General features: G+C 35.8%; 1 protein-coding gene across 2 annotated transcripts in view; it reads right to left on the bottom strand.

Moving 5' to 3' along the window:
* LOC149065787 (laminin subunit alpha-1-like) overlaps nucleotides 1-12,276 on the bottom strand; it is a 438,052-nt gene that overhangs the window by 162,339 nt on the left and 263,437 nt on the right. For both annotated transcript variants that reach the window (XM_089253835.1, XM_089253836.1), the window contains 2 exons: nucleotides 10,784-10,891; nucleotides 7,031-7,142 (listed from right to left, as the gene is read on the bottom strand). In XM_089253835.1, the coding sequence (XP_089109961.1) occupies nucleotides 7,031-7,142; nucleotides 10,784-10,891 (220 nt within the window). The remainder of the gene's footprint in view (nucleotides 1-7,030; nucleotides 7,143-10,783; nucleotides 10,892-12,276) is intronic.

Raw genomic sequence — 12,276 nt, 5'->3', positions numbered from 1 at the left:
TTGAAATTACATTTTATTTTCAAATCTTGAAAGGAATAGTATAAAGGTACACAAGATCTAAGTGACCATAATGTTTGGTCAATCAGTTTTTTTAAAAGAATGGTCATATAACACAATTTATGGTAAACCAGGCACACCAAGGATGATGGCAGGAGAAGCAGTTCAGTGCAATAATGGAGGGGTGAGAAAAGGAAATCCAAAATTTTTGTCTTTATTGGCTCCAACTTCTCTAAATGGCTTTCTGAACTTGAAAAAAAATTCAGAAAAACTTGAATCTTTTTTATCTTTTTCGTTTTGACATAGAATGAATGATACATAAAAGGCAAAAAAAAATTTTTTAGTTTTTATTCTTCTCTTGTAGTTTCACTCTAATTATGTTTGCACGCATTTGGGAGAGAAAGTTTGAAAGTCAGAGGAGGGATCTTATCACATTTCTGACTTCTCTTCTGAATGTGTTATCAAGGCTCTTATATGCCTCCTCTCTATTTCTATAGAGCATCTTAATACACTTCTTCATGTGACTTTTTTTTTCTGTTGATCACTCTGAGTCTGAGGTACCTAGAAAAGATCACTATCATCTCAAGAGTATAGTGGGCCTTTAGACAAATTTTGATGTTCAAGGGCCCTTTCTGATTGAAAATACGTCTATTAATATTACATATACAGCCGATACGCTTATAACGTCCCCACAACGTTTTCTCGATTATTAAGACTGATTATTTTCATGTCCCCCACATCCCCTGGAGCAGAGCCCCTAGGCTGGGATCTGGCTGGCCCTTCTATAGTGCATTTATAGCGTGAAAAAAATTATAGTAATTGTTCCAGGACTGGAGCCTTGTCAGCCCCGCCCTTGTGGGGGCATGGGCGGAGATATGGGGAGGCATTGCCCTCCCCTCCCAGACTTCCAAGTCTATCTCCGCCTATGTGTGGGGACCATGGTCCCAATCATTCTCAATAAGATTTTCCGTTTAAAGCATTCTCCTCCCATGATGGTTTATGAAAAATATTATAGGCGGATCCACTATTTATATATATATTTGGTAATTCAACGTCCGCGAAATTAACTTTGAATTGCCCAAAAACGATATGCATTTCAGGGTTCATGAAACTATGAAGTACCCAAGAAAGAAACCAAAAAAAATTAATTCAAATTCCGCAAAAGAAATTACCAAAAAAAAAATCTAAGTCTGTGAAATAGTACAGTCGAATCCCATTATAACGAACTCCAAGATACCGGAGAAATCACTTTGTTATGAAGTAATTCCAGGTCTTCGCATTGCTTCTATGTAAACTTAGCTGGGGGATGAGAAATGTGTCCATTAAAACGAGATTTTCACTATAACGGTATTCGTTAAAATGGGATTCGATTGCATTAGAATTGTCAAAAATATTGAAAAAATAATTATTTTTAGTCCACAAAACTGACTTTGAATTACCAAGAGAAAGAAGGAAAAAATGAAATAAATTCAGAGAGCGTGATTATTTGAAAAATACCCCAAAAAAAAGTCCACGAAATAAACCTTAAATAAAAGTGGGAAAAAAAGAAGTCCGAAAATACCCTAATCACGCATGCGTTAACATGCCTGTAATTTTTTAATAGCCCAAATAGCAGTGGCTACATTTTTACGAAAAAATCGGCTGCTAACCAGTCTGTGAAGCACGGAGAATACCGTTTTTCAAATAACCATCGTTTTAGCATGCGCTTGCATGTTTACAACCATCGGTGAATACTGCCATTAGTGAACTTGTGTAATTCATGTTCACTTCCACCTTTTATTGCAATAGGATTCTATATTCAGTTTCATGTTTTCACTGTCCTAGAAATTCCTCCAATATAACATTTTTCACAGAAAAAGATATACACCACACAAAATAAAATGTAATTAGTAAATTTTCGTAATTTAAGGGAAAAACTCCAATTAACATATTTTTAAAATTAGTTTAATGTACTTAGATTTCGACAGATGTTCAGACGAACCAAATTTTGGAAAGGCCCAAATAGCAGCCGAATATTCATCCCATCTCTAGTTGTAAGACAAAAGCAATGTTTCCCATTGGTGGTTTCCCCAGGGATGAAATGGTCCGGGGGTTTATAAACAATCCCTACATTTGTAGCTACATTGTAGGAATTTGATGCATCATGATTGGCCGAAATGAGTGATGAACCATTACGTCACTCCTGGTGGAATTTTTGCTGGCAACGTTTAACAATAGATACATTTAATTGTGCTGGTATCCAACATCCACTGTTGGAGTAATGGTTATGGTACAAGACTCGCGTATCGAAAGTTGTGTGCTTGATTTGGTCTGAAACCCATCCAAATTTTTTCCATCTTTGCTGTCATTTATTGATTTACTAAAAAATTTTGCACTTTTGTATCTGATTAAATCAAATGCAGTTCACGTGTATCGACAAGACAATAATAACTGCTCGCAAACCGAACACCCAGCTATCATTTACTGATTCCATAAAAAATGCTTTCATTTTTCATCATTGAACTTTGAAATTCAGTTTCGCCCAAAACTCTGCCTCTCATGATGCCTTGTTAGCTTTTTTGCTCGCAGTAAACAATCACCAGTGTGCTAACGCTTCCTGTGTTACTAAGAGAGTAGGGATTGCAATTAGCGTCCGGGGGCGGGTGATAACAGCTACTAGTATAACATACAATGCTATGGGTTTGCTTGAATTAGAGGGGTATGAGAAAAAAAATTCTGAAGAGGGCAATAGAACAAAAAGTTAAAAGAAACTATGAATTAAAGCAACAATATTTGGGATTGATAACAAAAATGAGAAAAAAAAACCCACAAAAATCTATTTAAAAAAAAGCAGCCATATTTTCTTGATGAATTTTTCACACCAGTCTATTTAAGATGACACTTTTTCCTTACTGGGGGCACTATTTGATGTCTGAAACAGCAACAGTTTAAATAGGTTAAAGTTTTATATAATAAGTTTTAAATTTTTTTGTACTCAGAAAGAAATTTTTGCAAAATGCAAGAACAGTTTGGAAGAATCAGATAAAGTTTGGCGATTCAGCATTCATTATTTTGTGATATTGGCGATTTAATACTCGTTATTCAACAAAGTTACTAAATTAGCATTCGTAATTCTGTAGACTTTCTCTTTTACTCGTGAAATGAATTTTTTTTTCACGAAACATCAGGATTGGGCACAATGACGATCGACTATAGTGATTTCTGCTGCTTGCAATAGCAAGTTTTTTTTTTTAAATAGAAACTGACTTGCATTTGTGCTTTGAAGTTGAAAGACTATTGCAAACCATTTTGAGCTGCATGATAATGGATATTATGGAAGTTTCACGATGGAAAAGCCTGATGAGGGCTGATAGTCCAAATAAGAGGCTGTGGTTATCCCAATCCTATTTTTGGGGACAAAGTCAAGCACGGAAACTTGCCAGGAAAATTAAAAAAGAAAATCTGCGACCTTCTCTCTAATTTTGCAAATCTTTCTGGATTTCCGGCAACTCTTTCAACAAGAAACCAGATGTATTATCAGTTCGGCATGTTTGTAGCACTTTAAAAAACTGCTTTGGGGTAAAATTATGAAAGGTAAATAAAAAGTAAATATTTTTTATTGAAAAATTTTGTTCAAAAATGTAAAAATATCTCTGTAGTGCTTGCAAAGTGTGAAAAACACACATGGTTAGCCCAAGAGTTTTCCCCCCAATACTGTGCTTAGCAGTGTAGTCAAACTACTTTCTAATAGAGACCTGTATTTTCTCAAGGCCACCAGATAGCGCGACTATGGAAGAAGGGGAGGGTGCTGAAAAGTACAGAGGAATAAAACATGCTTGTCTCAGAAAGAATTGTTTCGCGGCAAGAACAAATTTTTTTCACTTCCTTTTAAAAAATTCTGGGGTTACTGAGGCAAAATTCAATATTTTAGCTATTTGGCACAGAAAAATACGAAAATGCACTATTGGAGCAGGATGGATATTAATTTTGGTGCAGAGTTCCCACCCCTGTAGATTCAGAGGAACATTCAATCCAGTATATATTTTTTTGGACCAGGCTGCAAGAACTGACAGAGAGAGATATTCACTCATTGACTATATCAAATTCTTTCCATTGATAAACAATTTGTTTGTAACCCCTATAGAAGAGACATTTGCATTGCCAGTAAACATACCAGTAAAACTCAGTCTAATGTGAGAGAGGCCCATCAATGAGTGAGGTTTTGGTTAAGTTTTGGATAGTAAAAATAAAATTATAAGGATTTTTCCCTTTTACCAAAAACATGACATCATGCAATCTATTGCTGATTGGCGCCAATCATCAATCATCGCCAACCAGTAGGTTAAATTACCTGTCGTTACTATTCTTAATTCAAATCTCGCCAAAAACATCACTATTGGGCTCGAAATGAGACATATAGGCAACGAAACATTGGTGAGGGTGGCAACTAAGGAGGAGCAGATGGGTCTGGTGCCATGGGCACTGGATGAGAGGGGGTGTCGAATCCATCCTTTAATGGTTCCTTCTACATTAGATGGAAGGGGGGGGGGGTTGCCAAAATGCATACTTTCCCAGCTGAGAAAATTTGACCACAAAAAATATGGATGCCTAATAAACCAAAATACCCAATATAAAAGCATGTATATCACCTAAAAAAAATTTATTAATATATAATACATTGCCCATAAAAAAGATTAGGGTTGTCTTAACTAAGTATAGATAGTTTCTTGACTTATTTATCCCACTATGCCTATCATACTTATTTTTAAAGAATTTTAAATATCTAAATTGCAGCCCTAAATATGGTCAAAGCAGATACAAGTCATCTTAGCAATTTCAGATGTCAAAAGGCCGAACTAATGCTGGCTGTTTGAGGAATTTAATTGACAAAACATGATAGTTTTTTGTGATATTTGATGCAATGGCAAAAATTTACATTACACTTGTGACGTCATTTTGGGGATCAAAAACGAAAGCAATTGTTTATTTTTTTAAAGTAAACTCTTTGGTAGTTATTTTCCCCAAAAAATAGAAGGACTTTTTACAATCATGGGTGAAATTCTGAAGCTATAAGAATTTTTTGGGGGCCCAGGAGATGGAATAGGAATTCAAGAGACTTGTCAGAATACAGAATGAACCGAGCACGTCCTGGCTATATCACTATTGCAATTTAAGCACAGTGGTCACAAGACAGTGGATGTGCCGAAGAGAGAGACTTGGCAGCTATGCATTAGGACCATGAATACACACATGCAACATGTTTCGGCATGTACCAATTTGTTGGAAATTCTATAGAGGAATGTGTACAATGTTCATGTATTGTGAAGTAGTGTTAGTGAAGTCTTAGAACCAGTACACACCATCAAGTGAAACAGTTGAAGCACATAGACATCTTTCAGAAGCAGCCATCTTCAGAATGTAAGAATTAACCATTGGTAACTGAGTATTAAATATGATTGCTGGCCTATAGAAGAGGCTGGCCTACATATTTATGCTACGAACAAAATTACCGTAATATGGACTAAGAGTTCTAGACTTAGACTGAATCATGCAAAAACCATGCTAAAATATTCTCTATTTGTGACAGCTAAATAAGTTTCAGCTGAGAAAAGAGAAATGTTACAGAAAAATAATACTATGCTTTCCAAAATTTTTAGTGTTACTTACGGCACATCAATAAAGAGTAAGTGTTATGCTATGTTAGAAGACACGTTTCTCAATCATTCATTGCATGGGGAAAAAAATATGGAAAAAAATTCACCAAAATTCTTGTTAGCTGCTAATTTTGGAACTATATCAGATCTCGTGTTTAGGTAAACAACACAATTCATAATTTATTTGCATTGATACAAGCTTTCTCATGAAGGAATATTTATTATTGTTACCAAATCACAGAGCACCTCTTTCAAATTATAACAATAATGAGCTCTCCTCATCAAAGGTTGGTGACAAATGGCCATATGACTCTCACTGTCTACAGTTGGTAAGAAACAAAATCTATGTCTTGAGTACCATGCACAGAAAAGTTGAAATTGTGGACAAAGAAAATTATTAGAGATTATATAAAATTTTGTTACTCTACTTATGAGTGTAGTTGATGTTTCCAACAAAATGAATTCATTCAGTACATGATACAATTGGCTTAAAAAAAGCTGTCTCACGCACATACTTTATAGTGCTCAGGATTTTGAAGCTATTCATGATTTTTCATTCTGGATAAGCAATCTCTTTGAATTTCTTGACAGTGTTAATTCAAACCTTGTCAGTAGACTATAAAGTGAAAATTAAGCAATGAATAACAAGAGCTCAAAGAATTATAATTAAAACTCCAATTGAGGTATCAAACACACAAGAATATTGTTTATCATATAATGAGTCATTTTTTCCCTAATTCAAAAAAAGGTGAATATATGAAAGAGGGTTTATCACAAAAATGTATGCTATCACAAAATGTATACATTAAAAAAAAAGTTTTGATAAGGAAAAGTAACTTATGTTGAATTTTTCTTACTGTGGTCAAAATGACCACTATTCATTGTTCTAGCAGTAAATAAATAATTATTTTTCTCAATAATACATATAACTGCATTTTCTATTTTGTCTCTCAATAAGTCTCTCAGCAAATCTCTTCCACTTGTTTGCGCAACATACACAAAAGTATTATAGACAAAACATGCATGCAAAAAACAGTGTGTGAATATTTTGTATTAGAGTACACAGTAAATGAATTCAATGAAATTATTTTGCCATATTTTGGTATCATTAAATTCGGGGATAACCAGCTTTAGTAGACATTGTGGTCTCTGTATCAACAATATCAATTAGAGATGTTCAATCACAATATAGAAATAATGATAATGAATTCTCTGAGAAAATGATTTTTCCGTATTAGAACATTCAGAACTATAGAGTTGATAAGATGAAATAAAAATGATTATTTTACAATTCATTTAAACACATTTTTTATGTTTAAAGCATGCTAGGTAACATTAAAGTATATGTTGTAATCAACATAATAAAATTTAAGGAAAGTAATATATATATATATGTAAACCTTTGATGCTTCTCCATATTTTGTTCAATTCTAAGAACAGTTTTTCTGCATCATCCAGAGTTTTTTTTCCTTCTGATGAAACTGATGTTGCTTTATCAATGAATTTGGAAGCCTGAAATGTTATCATTTAAAAAAAAAATAGAAGAGTTTATATGTGAATATTAACACATTTACATTGTCTGGCATTGAAATCACACATCTGATCAAACTGATAAGAATAACACCAAATATTTTAATCTTGCTTATACCATGGGTGCAAACGGTCCTCATCCATTTTGGAGCAGCAAACTTTCATATTTGTAGCAGAAATTTTGAAAATGAAGCAGAACTAAAAACTAACTATATCTGCAATATTTTTCTGTGGAATGCCAAAAGTTTTGCCACAAATGAACAAATACTTCACAAGTTAAAGTCTATTTAAATTTTTTCTGAAGTATCTTCTCTCTGTCACCACTAAAACATGCATTACTACAATGACAAATAAAAATTATTTGACTCTTTTCAAATTAAGCACCATGCATACTGAAAACCTAGGCAGCAAGAACTTCTGCTGTTTTAACACCAAAATTGTATTCATCCTGATATAGCAAAAAAACGTGCGTGCAGAATATAATGAGGATTTCCGTGAAAAAAGTTAGCTTCTCACAGAATTTAAAGATATGATTAAATTTAAAAACGAAATGCAAAAAACGAGAAAAATATAAATACCTTATTTATTTAAATAATTTCTAAACAAAATAGCATGGCAACAGATTAAAAATGTTTTTTTTGCATTGTTTTCTCAGCCTCAAGCCTGTTACAATATTTTCTATACGAATCACGAGTCGCTTATTTTGTGTGTCTTATTCCATTAAAGCATTAGATGGACAGATTTTTCACTGTTCAAACATACTTTTGTTAACACTGAACTCTCTTTCACTGTCTGCATTACCATGTGCTAAAGATAAAAGAAGCCTTTACCAAACTGGCAAAATTTTGAATTTTGGGCTGCTTTCAAGGTTACAAAGTTTGAATATGTCTGTCCAATATCTATCTATCTATTCTCTGAACTGATTTCATTTCTTTTAATTCTTTGCATTGTAGTGCAACCCATTCATTACACATCACTGATAGTTCTGTTGGTGATACAATGTTAAGCAACATCCCAGCAACACGTGAAGGAGTAATGTACCATCCCAGCAATGCGAGAGAGTGCAAAAATGAGAGGGTGCAAACATTTCATTCTCTCCAACATGTTTTGTAACGATAGGATATTTATATATAATAGGTATCTCACAGAAGTTATGTAAAATGAGCATGATCCTAGTATGAACTCCTTCCTTTGACTACTGTTAAGAGCATGCCCCCAACGCAGGGGTGGACCGTGCGGCCATATTGGGCGCTGCTCTGGGAGGGGTGCCAAATGAAGTTGAAGGGGTGAAAAAAGCTTTTTCGACCAAATAAAATATGGTCAGTAGCGCCAAAAATAGATTCTGCATGGGTAGAGATTTTTTTTCCTCGAGCCGCCCCTGTTCGCCAAATCCGGATTTTCACGATGTGAAATTGTCATGATCAGCAACCACCAACGATAACCACATAACCGCATAGCAAAGGCATAAACTTGTATCCCACCCACAGGCCCAAGCTCCTCCAATAATTTTGAAGGACTGGCTCAGCCCCCCCCCCCAAAATTCACGTGGATATATTTCCCATATTTGGCTCGGAAAAACAATTTTTATGATTAAAAAAATTACCCCAAAAAAAGTTTCGTAAAAAAATCTGCTCAAAATTTTATTTCAATACTTTTTTAAAATCGCAATCAACTTGTCCTTGGCTTTCTTTTTTTTGTAACAATTTGTAGTATTTTTCTCAAAATCAACTAGGATGCTCAATCTCCAATTATCATTCTCCCTCTATGCCAATCGTAGCTGCCCAAAGGCATGCACATCTGGATGGCATCTGGAGACGATATGGTGTGGAGGTGCTTTGGTCCTTTCTTCTTCCTGCTGTTGGAAAACTAAGAAGCATCTCTTCTCTTGTTTGAACGTGACCCTTAGGGAAGGAGGCTTCCAGACGATGCAGCAGGAGGAAAAGAGAGGTTAAAAAAAAATAGGCCATTAATGATTGAAACCAAAACAAGTACACTCTGAGAGCCATATTTTACTTATCCAGTTTAGGAGTGAAATATTTTTGACAAAATACTTTATGACTAATAACACTGGGACAAATAAACAATAGCTAAATGAAATGCAGTGAAACGTAGATATAACGATTGTGGACCAAGAAGAAATATCGTTGTAGAGGGATTATTGTTATATCGAGAGGCAACATTATCATCACATGCCCTGAAACTTCTGTTGCTGTTGGCATCCTTTATGAATCGGCGTTGTTAGTACCACCAAAAAAATTCACTTTTGAGTATTTATTCACAGCAAAAATAATTTAATTGATAAATAAAGTTCATTTGGATGTATTACCCCCGTAAAAGCTTAATCGATATACACCATGGCATGGCCCTCACATCCTGTAGCAGGGTGCCTATAGCTCCTATAGCACCTACGACTAAACATTCTTTCCAAAACGAGTTTCACAAGCTCGACCATGCACTATGCGAATGAAGCTGGGTCCAAACCCACCGCGCTGAACCACTCAAAAACCTGTTTTTAGCCTACAGCATGTGGCACTTTTAGCAGAAAACAGGTTTTTACGCATTCGGGCATCAAGTAGAGCAACGGCTTTAGACCCAGCTTTACAGATTGCCCTCCACACACAGACAAAACATATCGGCTCCTACTTGTCTTCGCTCTCACTCTCTCACATGCATATACGAATTCGTCATTATGATAAAGATCGATACAATTTTTAAAAAATAATAAAAATAAGTAAAACATTGCAGATCTGTGCTTGAGTATCTTCTGTACCTCCATAGCTTATTGCAGAGTAGCAGTTGACATCTCTGCCAAAGGCTGAAATGCACAGCTTCAAAATTGGATAAATGAGAATCTAATATAGAAAGATGAGAGATATTGAAGATATTTTTATTTTACACCAATTTACTCACACACACAACCAACACTAGCTTTAATCTACTAAAGCTGCTGTTGAAAAAACTCAGTCAGGTTCATAGTGTCCTCATCCATTAGTGATTTAGTCAGCTGATTTCTGTGTCTGATAGATCAGAGAGGAAAGATAATCACCTAGAATGTTCCAACTTTTCAGTTTGATGCCCAGAGTCTTGCACTGAAAGAAAGCCTGTACTGTAATCATAGGCTCTTTTTTTTATTGCATTTTCTATTAGCTGAATCTTTTATTTTACATGAAATGTTTCAAAAACTTTGAAAAAGAGCAGTGGAGTTACACACAGAAAAAGATTCCCCCCAGAGGTGGAAACAAGTTAATCTGGCTCAAGAGAGAGTAATTATGATCATTGTCATCAAAATTCAGCTCATAACGTGGTTGCTTTATGTTAGCACATGCATCTATTTCAACTAAAATGTTTGTAAGCCAAATCCACATTCATTAGTCAAGGCAGAAAAATCACACAAAAAAAAAAATCTTTGCTAGCTGAAAAATTTGTAAGCCGAGGCATTCCTTAGCCATCCCAAGGTATCATTTATACTTGCTTGTATATCATATTATAATAGTTACTATTTCAGAAATAATCCTGTGACTATTGAATTTATGAAATAATCCTTGAAATATTAATCTTGAAGAGAATTTAAACTAAACTTGGTCATATGCATACTTGGTACAATGAATTAAAAATGTACTCACTCTAACAAACAGATTTTCTACTTCAGCTTCCAGATCAAAGTAAAATGTAAAATTGTTTAGGAGTTCTTTTCCAAAATCTACTTTCTTTTTGTAATCATCAACCAGGGGCTAAGAAGGGAAAGAAATAATACAATGTAAGATATATGCTTTTACCTCAATTTTATAAGGGCTTACATAGTGCGGCACTGCTTGTCTTATGCAATTCATATATTTTTTATCATGTTTTATGCCACCCACTAGCTAGGCATTATCTACACTCATGTCCATAAATTAAGGATAATTCAGAATCACACGGAAATCGAAATCTAAAGTAAAAATTTCACCTGTAGAATTATCACACACATCTGCAAGAATGATATGCAAATTTCAGGAAGCCACCAGATGATGCCGATAGTACGTCACAATGACGAGAGTGTAAGAGGGGGGTATATATAAGGAATGGTGGCAAAGAAGTGAAATTGTTCACAAGAGTTCTGTAAGGTACTCAGTGCCATAAGCGAATAGTTATGACGCATGTGGATGATTTTTTACGTGGTAGAATTATCGGCCGCCTGGAATGTGGGCGTACTCAGATGGAAGTATCCGAGGAACTTGGAATTACCCAAAGTGTCATCTCTAGGCTTTGGCAACGATTCCAAGATAACGGAAATGTCAGTAGACGTTACAGTACAGGTTGCCCCCGAGTTACAATGCAGAATGAAGGCCGGTATTTGGCAGTAACTGCCAAAAGAAGCAGACGGAGCACAGCATCCGACCTGTCTCGTCAGCTATCTGCAGCCACGGGTACCACAGTTTCAAGGCAAACCGTGTACAGACGTTTGGGAGATATTGGTCTATATGCTCGAGGGCCTTTCAGATGTGTTCCGCTCACAGCAACTCACTGTCGGCAGCAATTGGCCCGGAGTAGAGAACATGCAATGTGGACATCGTCACAGTGGGCTTGTGTGATGTTTTCCGACGAGTCCAGGTTTAGCTTGCAGTCTGATTCACGTCGGACTTTCATATGGAGAACGCCAGGTACCCATTACCACCAAGACAACATCATTGAACGACACCATTATGGTGGTGCAGCATTGCTCGTTTAGGGTGGAATTATACTGGGTTCCAGAACAGATCTGCATGTTCAAACCAGAACCATGAAAGCCCAAATTTATCGGGACATCATTCTGGAACAACATGTACGTTTGTTTAGGGGTGCCATGGGTGCAGAATTTGTGTTTATGGATGACAACACCCGGTCCTCACCGAGCAAACATCGTAAACGAATGCCTTGAATCTGAGGATATAACCCGGATGGAATGGCCAGCATTCTCACCTGACTTGAATCCGATAGAGCATGTGTGGGACATGATTGGCCGACGAGTTGCAGCCCGTCAACCACCTCCTACATGTGTACCGGAACTTCGGAGAGCATTGCTTGCTGAGTGGAGTGATCTTCCCCAAGATCAGATCGATAATTTGATACTCAGCATGCCTAGGCGTTGTACGGACTG

Source organism: Pholcus phalangioides, unplaced genomic scaffold, assembly GCF_987345545.1.
Source record: "Pholcus phalangioides strain wild (caught in Gottingen) unplaced genomic scaffold, Ppha-v1.0 ptg000039l_1, whole genome shotgun sequence".
Classification (NCBI taxonomy): Eukaryota; Metazoa; Arthropoda; class Arachnida; order Araneae; family Pholcidae; genus Pholcus; species Pholcus phalangioides.
This window is presented reverse-complemented; position numbering and strand designations above follow the sequence as displayed.